The sequence below is a fragment of the Mastacembelus armatus genome, chromosome 14 (genome assembly GCF_900324485.2).
Source record: "Mastacembelus armatus chromosome 14, fMasArm1.2, whole genome shotgun sequence".
Taxonomy (NCBI): domain Eukaryota; kingdom Metazoa; phylum Chordata; class Actinopteri; order Synbranchiformes; family Mastacembelidae; genus Mastacembelus; species Mastacembelus armatus.
Window position 1 is genome coordinate 10,592,748 of NC_046646.1, and position 15,535 is coordinate 10,608,282.

The following is a 15,535-nucleotide window of genomic DNA, read 5'->3' on the forward strand; positions in this document are numbered from 1 at the left end:
CAATTAGATCTTTCTTATAAGGCTCAGAAATATGAGTTTCATTCATTTAATTTCACAATTTTAAAGATGAGAGCATCTTTTCAGAAAATATATTTTTGAAACAGACCTTGACATTTCTCAGCAGTATTTAATCCAAACTGATGAGGGCAACACAATAAGAGATCTACATTGGCCCCACCTCTTTTGGACTCTGGCTCTGATGGTTTGCCCTTGGATTTCCAGGTCGATTATCTGCATGACTTTGCCTCCCCCCAGGTGAAAGTATTAATTGTAGCATTTGAATAGGAATGAACTGAATTTGTAGTAAAATGTTTTAAATGTTGGTATGACCAGGCTTCATTATTGAAATTAAGTCATTGCAGAACAGGGAAAAATGCAGTATCATTTGTAACTTTATTTTTGGAATAAATACACTGATGTAAAAGACAATTACAAATGGCTGTGTACAAAAGATTAAAAAAACATATTTACAAAAATTTTTGAACAGAGCTGAATAAATGTATACATAGTATACAGTACAGCCCATGCAGGTCATTGGTTTCTTTTGCCGTACAAAGTGCAAAAGCTGATATTAAAAAAAAAAAAAAATGTAATAATAGTAATCCAACTTACACAGAATCCATCTTGTAGTTGGATGTTGAACTGGACAATGTGGGCCCTTTAAGAAACAATATAAGAATATAATGGATTACAGAATTTCATCTAGTGTGGAGAAAGAACAGCTTGGCTCAGGTTGTGGGCCATGAAAAAGGAGATCCAAGAAAAAACATATTCTGTACAGGATAACAATGAGCTTGCCAGTTTTCTTCCCTCTCTGCTTTGTCGTTTTATTGATAATAAATTATCTGTGGTAACTGTGCCAAACAGGCCTTACAACTGGCTGAACACTGTGAACTACGAAGACAATTGTGGGTAAATGAAGGAAGTAATTAAACCTGTCAAAAACTGAAGGAGCTGGTGGCCACACAAGCTGACGGCGAGCAAACCACTGGTCATTGTTTTATGGTCTTTGTTGTTTAGTTTGATCTGTCAGGAGTGTGGCTTTAAAGTCTATTTTAAACTGTACTCATGATTTCATATAAGTTCTTGGAGTAAAACGTTAACAATCATACAGTTATTGCAGAGGGCCATCTATGGTTGCCTTCATTGACTGACATTGATACAGCTGTTATTGAAAGATATAACTTTTGGATCGCATTTGGATGCAGCAAAAGAATACACTCCCTGAAAAAAACATGTAAAAGATGGCCAGTGAAGCCCAAAATATTCACTGTATAAAATGTTGTGCAGCACATAGGCATTACATTACATGGTCCAGTTGGCAGAAAGTATACATGGTACACTTGTTTATTGAAAAATAGTGATTGTTTAGTCAGGCAGCAGGTTTCACTGGCAAAAGCGAACTAATACCTTGCATTGATTATAACATAAAACGGACTCCAGACTCTCCAGATTGTTTGAAAATGGACATTGCATATCAGCTGACAGTACAAGGAATTTAAATAAATTTTATTTCACTTCTATTTTCATTTGAGTAAGACCTAGTTAATGTTTTTTGACATCAGAATTAAAACTGTTGTTTCTTCCAGCATTAATTCCTACAACTTTCACTCTCCTTCCAAAATTCTCATTGTTCTTTCCAGCAGGTGTCCAAAGATACAGGTGGAAAATTCTGCACCTGACACATGCAGCGTGTGTGATAGTTGCAGGTGGTTTTGTCTATTGAAAACATGACAAGTTATAGTTTATAAGTTTTAGTTACTAGCAAGGCACTAGACTACAGAAGTCCAGCTCCTGTGGCTTGCGTAAGCCAGTGCAGTGGTCTCTTGGGAGCAGAAGCCCATTTTGGGTTTTGCAGTGCAATGGTCGTCTTTTGAAGCCCTTCCCACAGGTTCTGGAGCAAGGCGACCACTCACCAGTATGCCATTCAGGACATGGGTCTCCACAAACCCTGGTGGCTGCAGGTCTTTGTGAAGAACTGCAGTCCAACCCTGGCTTCCCATCTGGTTTCAGACATTGCACCATTCTCCTTTGAATCCCGCTGCCACAAGTGACTGAGCACTTGTCCCAGGCCGTGGATATCCATTTCCCAAGAGCAGGATCCTCCTTGTTGTAAGCCTTCTTCAAAGTTTCTCCTCCTTTATCTTTGACAGTATCCTCAGCCAGGACACTGTTGTGTGAATTTAAGCGCTCCTCCTTCTTTAGAGTCTTGTCCTCCTTGACCTGACGGGCGAGGTAGAAGGAATATCGGATTCGAGGAGGCGTCATCTTGCCTGCACATAGCACCTCCACAGTAAGGGCTTCTCCCAACGGCTTCACAGCCTGAAGGATCTCGGAGAGGCCAGCTGTGCCGCTGTAACGCAGCAGACTGTTCTTTACAATGATGTCCCTCTCCCCTGTGGATACGACATAGTTCCCATTGAGCAGGTAATAACCCTCGCTGTTCTTTACCGCCAAATAGTTGTCGTCACTCATCATTCCCTTGTAGCCTCGCTGACGAATGTCTATGTTGGCTGCACCCACTGGCAGCAAGACCACAAAGTTGTAGCCATGCCTGCATGCCAAAACATATTACAGTCAATGAGAGCCTATAATATTAGAGTGGAGCTGATATTGCTATTATGTTGACATAAGGCAGGAAGAAGAATGACAAACAATAATCGTTAAATTATCCCATGACATGGTTTTACTCACACAGGCTTTGTGAAGAGTCCTGACACCTTCTTGCAGCCCTTGTTATCACCTCCGCAGATTCCACACTTATCAAACTTCTTGGTTGAGCCAATTTTTCCGTCACAGCCAGCCTTAATGCACTTTCCTTGTACGCACACTCCTGTGGAGTCTGGGGAGCATGGAGTCCCATCGACAACCTGGAGTGTGCAAACACACTTTAAGGTTAGTTTTTCATATACACTATCATCCAAAACATACTGTAGCCTGCATTGAAAAAACAAGACTTTCCTCTCTAATATAACAGTTTATGAGTTCACTTTGCTTTATAGCTTTTTCCAACTAAAAGGCTTAAGTACTGTGTAACTATATCACTGTTACCACGGTTGCTTATATTTCATAATGTGTTCTTTGACAGTTTTGGTTCTCTTTTCGTCCTGAGAAGTAATGTATTGAACCTTAACGCTGACACCAAACAAACTAAAGTGCAGCTTAAGTTTTAAATGAAAGTGTACACAAAATGTACATATACAGAAAATACTGTAAACTCATTTTTGGTTCAAAGTCACAATTGTGGTTATAACATCCAGCTGCACTGTGATTCAAGTTACGTGTCCCCTGAGTGCTCTTATCTCCTCCTCCTCATTATGGAGTGAAGTGTGAATTCTGCTTCACTGCTGCTAAAGCTCACCCCGCACCCTGTGATGTGAAACATATGAACTCCTCTCCTTTATTTCTTCCTCTAAGACCAGAGACAGCTGGTTGATAAACTTATTTACATTCCCACATATAGACTCATTGTTATCTTGGCTTCATATCTTAAAATCTAACCTTCATTTATTCAGATTTTCCTTTTCCCTAATCAAATTATCTTTACATATATTTAGGCAAAACAGAGTACACAAAGTGTAGCTGTTTACCTTGGGTGCTAGGACGTAGAAGTAGCCGGTGCCATTTGCTCTACAGATGAGTTTGCACCTGTCATTAGGGGACACTCCAGAGTATTTGGGTACCCACACCACAGAGGAGGCGATGCGGTTACTGTTGAAACTGCGGCCACTGGTCTCACACTGCTCTTCACGGAAAGTTTTACCTACATGGAGGGTACAGAAGGTGAGAGGGGAGCATACTATGGGGAAAGGTGCCATTGAACAGTGTTGTCCATTTTGAACATCTCCTACCTGTGTCAGGGCAGGGATTCAGGTTGCAGGAGCGGTATTTCACCCGAACTCCTTGGCAGTATTTACCCCCATGCGCTGGAACCGGGTTGTTGCATTCCCTTTTAGAAAGTTGGACGCCACCTCCACATGTGCGTGAGCAGGAACCAAATGTGTCCCATTTACCCCAGCGGCCATCCACCTGTAAATACAGAAGTAGAAGGCAAGGTAGCAAATACTTTCCTAATCATATTCCTGTCAAGCTGTATGGTGATATGAAGATGTGAATCCAAGTGTAAATCTTACCTTCACATATTTGGGCTCTTTGTCAGAGCATACACCTCGGTCGCAGACCTGTCCGTCCCCACAGTGGGTGCCATCCGCCCACGGGAAGTGCCGAGTCATACACACCAGATGGCCGTTGGATTTTCCTGTGCACCAGAGACGACCACATGGTGGTTGCATGAAGGGACAGGGCTTAGAGCCTTCTCCAAACGCGAGCTCGCATTGGCGGTCCAGGTTATAAGATGCTCCTGGCAGCACATCAGGGAGGGCCAGCGGTTTCTGAGGCTGGTCAAGCAAACATTCGCCTAGAAGAGGGAGTAAGCAACACAATGAAGCAATACCCTTGGTCATTTTCAGTTGTGTTACCCTTCTTTACCTACTGCATCTACACCCACTTATTACAAAAGTTATGAAAACAGTGCATTCTATATTTAGACAAAAATATTTACATTATCCTTTTTATTAAATGTGTTGTTAATTAAATGTGTTTAAGTGTGTTGTGGGTGGGTAGTCTGGTGGGTTGGGGGTGAGCAGGCATTGCCCTTGGGACCTTGTGATTGGGGTTCTTTGAAGTGAAAATGCAGCTTGATGCAGTGTATGCCGCATACTGCGCACATATACATAAACACTAACATGCATGAGCACCACACAAACAACCATCTCCACCCTTATCCCATCCTCAAAATCTCCCTGGAAATCCACAACTTCATCCTTTAATGTTTCATCCCACCCTTGTAGTTTGACAGGGATAAAGTCACACTAGACTGATCTTAAACTTTTAGATTTGTGTTTGTGGTCTTAGCTTCACCTCTTTTCCAAGATGATATGCAGCTACCAAGCAGTGCAAAAGTCAAAAGTGTGGGCTCCAGTTACAAAAAATAGCACAGAAACTTTTCCAGGAACAGACTAATAATAGGAAAAGTCTGACAAGGAGGTACTTGGAAGCATGAAAGATCAACGTCACTGGATGAGGTTTTTAGGACAAGGTTTTCATGCCCCAGAAACAGACACATCTTCTCACCCACATGTGGAATTTACACATGTAAAATTTGGACTGGGAAGGACTGTTTGTTAACCCATTTGTGTGGTAGGGAATTCACAACATACAATAGAGCAGTGAATGAATGAGCTTGAATTGGTGTCAAATTTGTTTCCGTACATTTCACCACAAATTTGGCAGAAAAAATAACACAGATTAACGATACAATATAAACAAGTCACTCCAAATTGAAAAGGGTAAACCTCACTTCTTCCTTCTTACACTCTCCCTAAAGAGTAATCATTTAAACCAATACATTACATTCTCTCTGTGTGTTGATGAAATGGATAAACAAGTTACAAATAATTTTGGGCTCAGCACTGTATGAAAATTGACTCAAACATGTGGCAGCATGTTTTTTTTTTTTTCTCCACTGCTTTTTGAAGCTTAGATTTATGACAGATGGCCAAGAGAAACCAAGTTACAACACTATGTGATAAAAATCAGTCTGTCAAGTCCAACTGTGTTCCCTCTGGGCCATTTTGTTCTCAGACCATCTCTAAAATGAACACAGAAAGAAGCAAGACTGTCTGCTAGGAGTAAACCTGCATGGGAAACACTGGGCAGATATACCTCGCCGTCCAAACCAATGTGGTGACTCTCCCCACAACAAGCCCTCTAATTTGGGACAGATGTGGGGGCAGTTTTAAAATAAAAGTTTAACATTGCTTCAAGGCCAAGTCCTGTGGTCTGGCCTGCTTGGCAAACAACCTGCGTCTGCAAATGAATTTCTTTCTGGCTTTTCTTAGTTTATTTTATGAAAGTATTAGTATAGGAAATCAGGCAGATGTCACATTTAAAGCAGAGACTGACTGAAATTCAACCATGCTCTTACATTTACACTCATTACATTTACACTTAAATTATTGCAGTTGCTTTCCAAGTCGGGAGACTGTTAACTCAGAAAAATGTGGTCAAAACCAGAAAATGTCAAAATCTGTTTCTCTTTAACAGCATGGAAGTCATAAAGTAATCTGGGGCTATGACAAACAACCATGAACAGGCAAGGATCTAATTATGCCACTAACACAATGAGGATGTGTTCTCCTAATGTGATCAACACCTAGCTCCCCATTGTTAACCAGGCAGGCCTCTAGTTCCTATAATAATTGTCTAAACACAGGTGTCAGCGGTTACTGAGGCTCACCATGTCCACTGTCCAGAAATTCAGTAATGATGGCAGCACTGCAGGGGGACCAGGGGCTGGTACGGTTGATCTGAATAAGCGTAGGAGACATCATGTGGTTGTCCTGCAGTTTCCCAAAAACGTCCTCACAGGCTTTCACATTGTCATGCAGCATGTTAAACACGTGTCCTGTAGACAGGGGGTCAAATGTGTGTCTTGTTGGGTACAATAATTTCATCCATGACTTTGCATATGCACTCATCTCACAATACAGGAAACATTGTAGTACTAATATGAATTAAGCAGGGGATGGTGTTGGCAGGGCTTACCAAGCTCATGGGCAGTGGTGAAGGCTGAAGGTAGGCCATCATCTTCAATCACAGAACAGCTCCTCTTGGGATCACACATGGTACCAACATCTGCCATACCAAGAGTGTCACAGGTGGAGGCTCCACACAGGTCCTGAAATTTTATATCAGTGGATCTGAGTTGAGTCGAAGCCAAAAACGAAGCTAGCAGAACATAGTTAAAAAACTCCAGTTTGTTCCAATTTGAGTCTGAAATGTCCTTCCATCAGATAGAAAACTCAACCTAAAAACACGGGGTTCCAATCAATCAAAAAATAGGGTTTTACCAGATGTGATGAACAAGTAACACAAGCAAACAACACGACAATTTATGTGATTTGAATTCAAATATAGCCAAATCCCAGTTAGTGCAGTAGGCCATTGTGAACTTGCCTGTTTCCAACAGAACCCAGAACAGTTTAAACCAAGAAAACCAACAAAAGAAAAACCAAATTCTTCAATGCAAAATAACTTAAGATGTTAAGACTGAAAATTGTATGTTTACGTAGGAGCCCCTCTCTTAAAGCTAAGAGATTAAATATGTCTTCAGGACTCTTAAGTTGTCATGACCATAAGATTTGCTTTGTAGAGATCTGGGACAGATTTGGTAGCGTTAAGCAAGGCTTTCCACCATGCAGTGTTTTTTTTTTTGTTTTTTGTTTTTTTTAAGTGTTTTGAGTGGGCAGCAGTGTTTAGAACACACCTTCTTCTATGAGGTAATGTATGTCCCCAATCATAACATTTCTATGCCCAACAGTTTCCAGATGACCTATTTCTCCACCACAAGGTTTTAAAATTCAATCTTAGTGAGCATCCATTTGAAGCAGTAACTGCTACACCGAACCACCCATCTGCCTGGTCCCTAAACAGTACTGTCTCGACATACGCAAAAATACAGAAAACCAGTAGCGGTGAGCTGTTACAAATTAGGCACAGGGCTGGTTTAATGTAGCACAGCCCGTACAATCCTCTACTGCCCTGAATGTACACATTAAAATGCAGTGCCAACTGAAGACCTCGAGCACGGTGACAGATCGTTCCTAGAATAAACCACAACTGTTGGCCAGTGCAAATCTAATCCAGATGTGTCTGTGTGTGCAGAGAGCATCTGAAAGTTTGGGCCATTTATGCGCAAAAAAAAAAAAAAAACTACAAGACAAAAAGAGGAGAAAAAGAAGTAGTGTCAATGAGTTTATTCTTTGCTATGACCTACTTCCCACATCTGTCATCTATCCTTGCATTTTTGTGTTTTCCACCATTTAAAAACGCTATGATACTTATCGCAGCACAGAAATCTTTCCATTTTATTTAGTAAACCGATTTCCATGCTTGTAACTATCATCTTGTCTGTTACAGCTCACTGTTTGGGTGCAAGATTGAAAACTGTAAGAGTTTCCATGACTACTTTTTAAACTAGTGAAGTTGAAAGGAATAGAAAAGTAGGTCTGATACAGCAGTATCACAGGCAGGGTTTATGACATCCAGACATGTTTGGCCGTACTCTTTTCTTTCTCGACCAATTATCTGTCATGTAAGTAAAGGCAAAAGCACTGTGAGTTTAAGCACTACCACCCCAGTCTCCAGGGGATTTAACGTGGTATTTAATCTCATTCACATAGTTTTCTATGTAACTTAATGAACTGAGTAATCTGTCAGCATTCTTCACACAACAATCATGCTGGCTGTAGAGTTTAAAGACAGCTGCAGTTGCCTCTGGACAACATCGAGTTGGTCTTCATAAAACCTATCAATTACACTGTGGGCTGGTAAACAGCAGACACTGCACGTACCTTATATGGCTAATAAAAGCCACGATCAACCAAAACAATAGCTTACCAATTTTTGACCTTAGCCGATTTGCTTATTGGTGTACATAAATAAATCTGAACTGCCATATCATTATATATATAATGCCCTTTCTACCTAAACAGAACCAACCTAAACATTTACATTTTTAGTTTGGTGTACACTGTAAATACTATGTGCACTTACACTGTGATGTTGCCCCTGAACTGGGACATAGCCAATCCAGATGTTTACCTATTCATGCTCATGTTTTTCCTGTACACTTTATGCAGGAAATGCAATCAAAGCTAATCTGTTTTTCACTCATACTTATGTTACTCTCACTGACAATGAACTGTCTCCATTTGACCAATCCTGGTAAATACTACTGCTTTTGAAATACAGTACTGATTACAGTTGATCAAACCCCTGATCGAAGTAGCTTAGGTCACTCTTTTAGTCCACTATAAAGTTCACTCAAACAGTGACTGAGTCCTTGGATGCCTGTAGTTCTGCTTTATTTAGCAAATTACAGCCACATGACTCATTGTCTGTAGGCAGGTCCAGCCCAGTTGAATGGGGTCACCTAAACTAGCTACATAGTTTTTAACATCAACTCTGCACATGGAGCTTATAGTAATGGATTCTGGTGACACCAAAGCTTTTGTATCTGAACTTGTCTGGAGAATACAGCTAATCTCTGAGATGTCATGGCCTAAACATGATGAGCATATTGTTTGTGCATAGTGCAAAAACAGTGAATGAGAGGAAGTGCACAATAGCATGGACAATGTGTTGTAAAAGATACAACTGTGCAGGCTGATTGCAGCTGTACGGAACTGCCCCTCTGGAGCAGCTTAGTTCAGATGAACAGGTGGGGCATTAAACGTGGTTTCCCTTCTGGGGCTTGTTTAATGAGGAGCAGCAAAGGTGGTGGGTAGGGCTGGAAAACTCACAGCTGGAAGAAGAATTGGAACGTCTGGGAGAAACAAGACTCTTCTGACTAGTTAGTCCCTCAGGGCATTGATGCTGATAATATTTAGTAAAGCTATAGGTATAACATTTGTGACAGTCAACATTTGTGATATATATATATATATATATGCCTCATGTTACTGACAATGATCAAAAATAATTCACCACTTTATTATGTTACATTAGACTGTTCATTATAGTGCTGCATCTGCACATCTGCATTTGACCCTTTGACTGTAGACTGAACAAGATCCAAGCATTATCAGTAATGAAATATGTATGTGCCATATTCATTTGTCAACTTTATTCCAAGTCTTCATTGTCAAAATTCAACTGGCAGAGCAGAGCAGACAGTTCATCATAGATTATTGGGTTAGCAGTAACTGTGACCCTCACAGCATTTCTCGAATATCTGGGAGTGCAGAGAGAGCACCGAGGTGGGGTCCAAGACTATAAAACTACCCCCCGAGGAGCTATAACAAGTAATCAAGATTTTCTCTATTCAGCTCAAGTCATTTTCTTTGTGACCCAGCCTCAGTGTAAAAGCTGTGATGCTATTGGTGCGCAGGATTTTCGCTGACTGCTTGCTCCCAGAGTTCACCAGAGGTGGAGTGTGTGTTTTGAGAGCACACCAATTAGATGACAGGGCAGCAGGGGAAGCCTGTCATGTAAAGTCTCCAGTAATAACTAGGTCTCTGTCAAATGTAAACATACAAAGGATACTAAGAGTATTTTTTCATAACCATCATCATAATCTCATTGTTTTGGTGTATGTGACTTACTAAAAACAATTGCAGATCTTACGCAGTTCCGTGCAGTAATTGTGCACTAATTCAACACATTTTGCTGTCCCCTCAGATCCTGTAATGTGAATTGAAATGAAGCATTTTACCTGTCTAGTGAAAAGGATGGCTGTGTCCCAGTAATCTGGATGCTTGTCGTTGTTTTTGTTCATCTTTTTTTGCCACGTACAAAAGTTCCGCAGGGTCATGGCTGCGTTCCCGGACACCTTAGGTCCTTTGTCCTCTTCGGCTATAATCACGATCTTCACAACTACGATGTTGATGGAATTGAGGATACTGGGGTGTTTGTAGAGCCGCGCTGCCACCGACATCAGTGTCAGGAGGTAGTGTTTAAGGTCATCTTTATGGAACTCAACCATGGACTCGTCCGCCACTACGAGCGTCTCCACGTATCTGGGGACTGAAGCGAACCTTTTGGCTCTCCCCATCCTCTTCAGCATCGTTTCGGTCACATTACTGTAATCTTTTAAGGGCTTGTATTTCTCCAGCGATTGCGCAACCTGGAGACTTACGCTGCTGTCCACTGCGCACCTAGAGGTTGAATTGAGCTTCAGGTTTTTGTTGGTCCTGCGCCGTATGATGTGCGCACTTTCTGCGCTTCTGCTGTCATTTTGCACCGGACTGATAAAATATTCCCATTCTTGGAAGCCAAATGCACCTCGTAGACCTTTGCAGAGGCTCAAAGCAGCGTAGGAATAGCGGTCACCATTCACATAACCGGCGTAAAAACACCGGCTCAGGTCAGTGGTGACATCGGTGTTGGGAAACCAGGGCGCGTCTTGGTTAGAGATTGAATGAGCAATGAAATTAGAGTCTTGCTGTAAATCGATCACTAATTCCTGTTGGAAAGCTCGTATTTTTATGAGACATTTCCCACTGAGGATATCCACGTCGTTGTCAAAATCCCTTCTGTCATGTTTGTGGTTATCCAATATAACTGGAAAGCAAAGTTCACTTTCCATGCAACGCACAAGTTTTGAGAGTGAGACCACAAAGTAGAGGAGTAAAGTTGATTTGATAAACATGACGATGTTTGCATTCAGTAAAGAATGCAATGACCAATAGGGAAAACGGCAAGATATTAAATCTGCAAGCTCAGTGGAAGCGGTGGCACCCACAGATCAGGACGAAGCGCATAATCCAACGCGAAGAGTTCTGAAAGAGTGAAGTAGCAGAGCAAACTCCTCCTGGTCATGACCCATTCCCATCCTCCACCTGTGTGAGCTGAGTCGACTGCTGTCTTCTGTGGACTTTATACATTTTCGTCATGTGTAAAAGTTTGGAAACTCAATCTCTCTTTTGGAGGGGGGCAGTCTTTGGAGGCGCTCATTGGATGCACGGCTCGGCTGAAGACTTGTCTGTGTCCACTTGAAACCCAGCAAACAGGCCTATCATCAGGTCCCAACACACTGTCATGAATAAATAGATCTCTCACTCTCAGAGCTCTGTGCGCCGAGACTCTGGCTGACTCCACATAATCTCCACACCATGAAGTCATCACGACGTTTTGCGCAGATTGTTATTGTGAAGTTAAATTAAAATGTATGTAAATAGAAATCAAAAGAAATTTGTCCTCTATCCCCAGTTTTGATATATGATAAAACACTTAACATAATTAGGATATGGTATCTTAGAAGGAATATCAGTGGGCTGCAGGAGAATTACAGAGATATTACTGTAATGTGAGCGTGACAGAAGTCACTGCAATTTTGCAGCTACAGTCCCTTAGACTAGTGTACTGTGATTCTTTTATCAGATCTCACCATGGACAGATGTGTCTGCGTAAATCGCGAGCGACATCTGGCGGACAACAGAGCCGCAATTTAAAGACTATAGGTTTAAAAATAATAATACAGACTAGTCTGTCTGTTCTGCAGTGAAACAAACAAACAAAAGTGGAAGGTAGCTGAATTTGTTTTAATTCACTATGGCTATAACAACTTTAATCTGGAAATTGTCAAATGAAGTAATTCATTTCGTTTCATGTAATCTGACCATCTGAAGAAAGTTAACTCTGAATTTGCCTGATACTTATCACTTAAAACAGCACAGAATGAAGTACGTGTATATTTTTTAATATAGGTTTATATAAATAATAGATCATCCAGGGTGTGGCGCACATGGCTCTGAATATTTTTCTCCAGCTTTGTTTTCTGTTTTCAGTCCGTTGCTAGGAACGCAACAGTGGTTGCTAGGCTAAGGACCCCTGCTTACATGGTGTCCACAGAAAAGCCAGATTTTTCTTTTTCATTACAACGTAAATAAATTAATAACAAATAGGTGTTCGTTATTAAATGAAGCTACTGAACACGCACTCATATATATACCAAGTTTATGTATATGTGTCATGTCGAAATTTCCCACGGTTTTTGGTGCTTTTGTCAAACGGCGGTTATTGGTACAACCCAAAAAGTAGTTGATCTCAACATGAAGCTGTAACGTTGTCGCTCTAAATTAACACTGGCGTCTACAAAAGGTTATGAGGCTTAATTAGTTAGTTATATATTTAATTTTCAAATCCAACTATACATATAAGCTCTGTCTGAAAAAGAAGAACGAAACAACAGCTAATTAACTTGGTTAAGTTAAGAAGTTCGTTAGCGTTTGTTTCTTGCCGTCGACATGAACTCCTATCACGTTTTGGAGCTGGTGGGCGAGGGTTCATTTGGTCGAGTTTACAAGGGTAGGAGAAGATTTACCGGCCAGGTAAGTAGCCTGTTTGTAGGGGTATAGTTTGGTCACTGATTAAGTTGGTTTGTTTCACCGTCTTTCCATGTGTGTCGTCTTTAGGTGGTGGCCCTGAAGTTCATGCCAAAGGTTGGTCGCTCAGAAAAGGAGCTACGAAATCTGAAGAGGGAGATTGAGATCATGAGGGATCTTCAACACCCAAACATTGTCCAACTCTTCGACAGCTTTGAGACTGATACAGAGGCATGCCTATCTGGTTAAAGCACTACAAAAATATCCCATTCTTCCATCTGCCACATGAATGATCTTAACATTTGACATCACAATGACATGACCAATATGTTTGGTAATAGGTTGTGGTTGTAACAGAGTACGCAGAGGGTCAGCTGTTCCAGGTTCTTGAGGATGATGGGAAGCTACCAGAAAGCCAGGTATTTACTGTCAGTACACAGCTATTACAAACACTAAACTAATCATGCTTCCACATGGATGATCTTTGCTCATTTTCCCTGTTTTTCTAAGGTCCGTGAGATCGCCTGCCAGTTGGTCTCAGCTCTGTATTATTTACACTCCCATCGCATTCTGCATCGTGACATGAAACCACAAAATATACTGTTGGGGAAAAGTGGAGTGGTGAAGCTGTGTGACTTTGGGTACGTAATTAATTTTTTTAAATAGAAAAAATAACTATAATGATAATTTCCACCAGAAAGAATAAAATGTGTGTAATCTCATTTTAGGTTTGCCAGGGCCATGAGTGTTTCCACACTGGTGCTAACTTCTATCAAGGGAACACCACTGTACATGTCTCCTGAGCTGGTGGAGGAGAAGCCCTACGACCACACTGCTGATCTGTGGTCTTTAGGCTGCATTCTTTATGAGCTCCACACGGGGGTGCCTCCGTTCTACACAAACTCCATCTTCCACCTGGTGCAACTCATTGTGAGAGACCAAGTAAAATGGCCAGACACTATGAGCGACACCTGCACGGTACAGTACAGCTGCTGTCTATTCGTGCTATATAAAATCCAACATCTACTCTGAAGGAAAATGTGATTTTCCATTTCATAGCCAGAGTTGTGCATAGGTGTAGGACTATTGTAAGCTTATTAGAATTATTATGGTTTTAAGTTCCATTGGCTTACTTGGACTTTGGTTTTGAGTCTGAGTACTTGGGCTCCCTGTGTGCAAATAATGTTGGACAGGTCACGTTTCTTTAATATTTTGGGGTTTTCATGATTTTTTTATGTAATATGTCTCTTACAGAATTTCCTGAAAGGTTTGTTGACTAAAGACCCTCAGAAACGGTTGTCATGGCCAGACCTGTTATACCACCCGTTTGTTGCTGATGGTGTTCTAGGTGATGCTTAAAATGCTTCATTTTAATGGAAAACTTCTAAATAAACCAGATACTGATCTGTTTTAGATGTTATTTCAATGTGTGATTTAAAATATATTATTCTCTTACTGATTTGTTATGTGCAGTGCTGTCAGACACAAGTGTTTTCAGTCCTCTGACAGAGGCACCCAGCCCAGACATGCTGGCGCTGAAGCTTCAGCAAGTGGCAGCGAAGACGGTACCAACCTCTGGAGAAAGCAGGTTACTGAGAAAGGCCAGGGAACAGAGGGACAACAGTCACAGAAGGAAACCAGAAGAAAATGACAATGCAAAAGTAAATCCCAAATGTATTTTTCTTTCTTAAATTAGTCCCATGGAAATCCATGAATCTTTAAGCTATACTGTGTACATTAACAGAAGAAGAAGAATGGAGTGGGAAACGAAAGGGCCAACTCTGTGACAGCATCCTCCAGACCCATGCCACCCTCCAATAGTGTGTCTGTTACCCCAGGTCACTCGGTCATAGGAGCTGCCAATCAAATCCTCAAACCAAAAAATCTGGGGTCTGTCAGATCAAATCACAGGTGTTTCTCAAAGTTCTGAATAAAGATGCAGCAACTACCAAAGTAGACAGAATATGTGTGTTCATGGTTATTTTCTCTGCAGGGGTCAGATCAGCAGAGACTATGAACAGGAATTCCCTTCTGTGGAAGTCGGTCCACGACTAGCGCGGAGGTGCAATGAGGACAGTCAAGCCACACTGCACAGGCAGGTCAGTGTTGACTGCTTTTTCTAGTGAAATACACAGATGGCTATAATATACTGTATAGTATATATTGTCTTCCTGGAGCAACTCTGCCCTTCTGCTAGAAAGAAGAAAGTCATTTATCAGTGGTCTCTTTCAGGATGTTGACACGGAGGAGTATTGGCAGAAACTGGTCCAAGAGTCAGATCCAAGCAGGCAGCAGAAAGAACTACTAAACTACAGTGTCATTATGCCTCAACTTAAATCTAAAATACTAGGTTTCAGACCTCAGGTAATCAAGTGGCATTTTCAACACAAATTGTTTCTACAATAAAATGTTTACACATTTTGTGTTTATTTTTTGTGGGGTCAGATAACAGGTAGTGTTGCTGAAGAAGCGTGGCACATTCACCAACCAATGAAGATCTTGCACAATCTTATCATGACCTCTAAACCTGAGAGGTCGTACCACATCGGTCAGGAACTCGGACTACCCCACATCCTCTTTGACCTAGTCAATGATACTATAGAAAACCAAACTTTCCTCAAGGTAAATGCTTAGGAATAAAACCATAT

At 41.2% G+C, this 15,535-nt stretch overlaps 2 protein-coding genes across 8 annotated transcripts in view; one reads left to right on the plus strand and one right to left on the minus strand.

The window, feature by feature from the left end:
• stk36 (serine/threonine kinase 36 (fused homolog, Drosophila)) overlaps positions 1 to 15,535 on the plus strand; it is a 71,913-nt gene that overhangs the window by 37,786 nt on the left and 18,592 nt on the right. For 3 of the 7 annotated variants that reach the window (XM_026329286.2, XM_026329285.1, XM_026329288.1), the window contains exons 1-11: positions 12,614 to 12,893; positions 12,978 to 13,118; positions 13,229 to 13,306; positions 13,398 to 13,528; positions 13,616 to 13,865; positions 14,142 to 14,235; positions 14,361 to 14,548; positions 14,632 to 14,798; positions 14,881 to 14,986; positions 15,120 to 15,251; positions 15,333 to 15,509. In XM_026329286.2, the coding sequence (XP_026185071.1) occupies positions 12,810 to 12,893; positions 12,978 to 13,118; positions 13,229 to 13,306; positions 13,398 to 13,528; positions 13,616 to 13,865; positions 14,142 to 14,235; positions 14,361 to 14,548; positions 14,632 to 14,798; positions 14,881 to 14,986; positions 15,120 to 15,251; positions 15,333 to 15,509 (1,548 nt within the window). In that variant the 5' untranslated portion in view covers positions 12,614 to 12,809. Of the gene's footprint in view, positions 1 to 12,613; positions 12,894 to 12,977; positions 13,119 to 13,228; positions 13,307 to 13,397; positions 13,529 to 13,615; positions 13,866 to 14,141; positions 14,236 to 14,360; positions 14,549 to 14,631; positions 14,799 to 14,880; positions 14,987 to 15,119; positions 15,252 to 15,332; positions 15,510 to 15,535 lie in introns of those variants that run through there. The other 4 variants (XM_026329292.1, XM_026329291.1, XM_026329290.1 and 1 more) reach the window with 2 other exon arrangements.
• On the minus strand, positions 427 to 11,212 carry LOC113143566 (A disintegrin and metalloproteinase with thrombospondin motifs 15-like). Its single transcript, XM_026329293.2, has 8 exons — positions 10,277 to 11,212; positions 6,607 to 6,739; positions 6,299 to 6,466; positions 4,134 to 4,417; positions 3,852 to 4,029; positions 3,591 to 3,763; positions 2,695 to 2,870; positions 427 to 2,554 (listed from the first exon to the last, which is right to left on the minus strand). Exons 1-8 carry the CDS (start codon positions 11,210 to 11,212, stop codon positions 1,762 to 1,764), a joined length of 2,841 nt encoding a protein of 946 aa, XP_026185078.1. The 3' UTR covers positions 427 to 1,761.

Coding starts and splice junctions, on each gene's coding strand:
- LOC113143566 (XM_026329293.2), bottom strand. CDS start 11,212: ATGTTTATCAAATCAACTTTACTCCTCTACTTTGTGGTCTCACTCTCA. Junction 4,418..6,298: donor ATTTCTGGACAGTGGACATG/GTGAGCCTCAGT, acceptor TCCCTCTTCTAG/GCGAATGTTTGCTTGACCAG. Junction 2,871..3,590: donor TCTACGTCCTAGCACCCAAG/GTAAACAGCTAC, acceptor TGCACACTCCAG/GTTGTCGATGGGACTCCATG.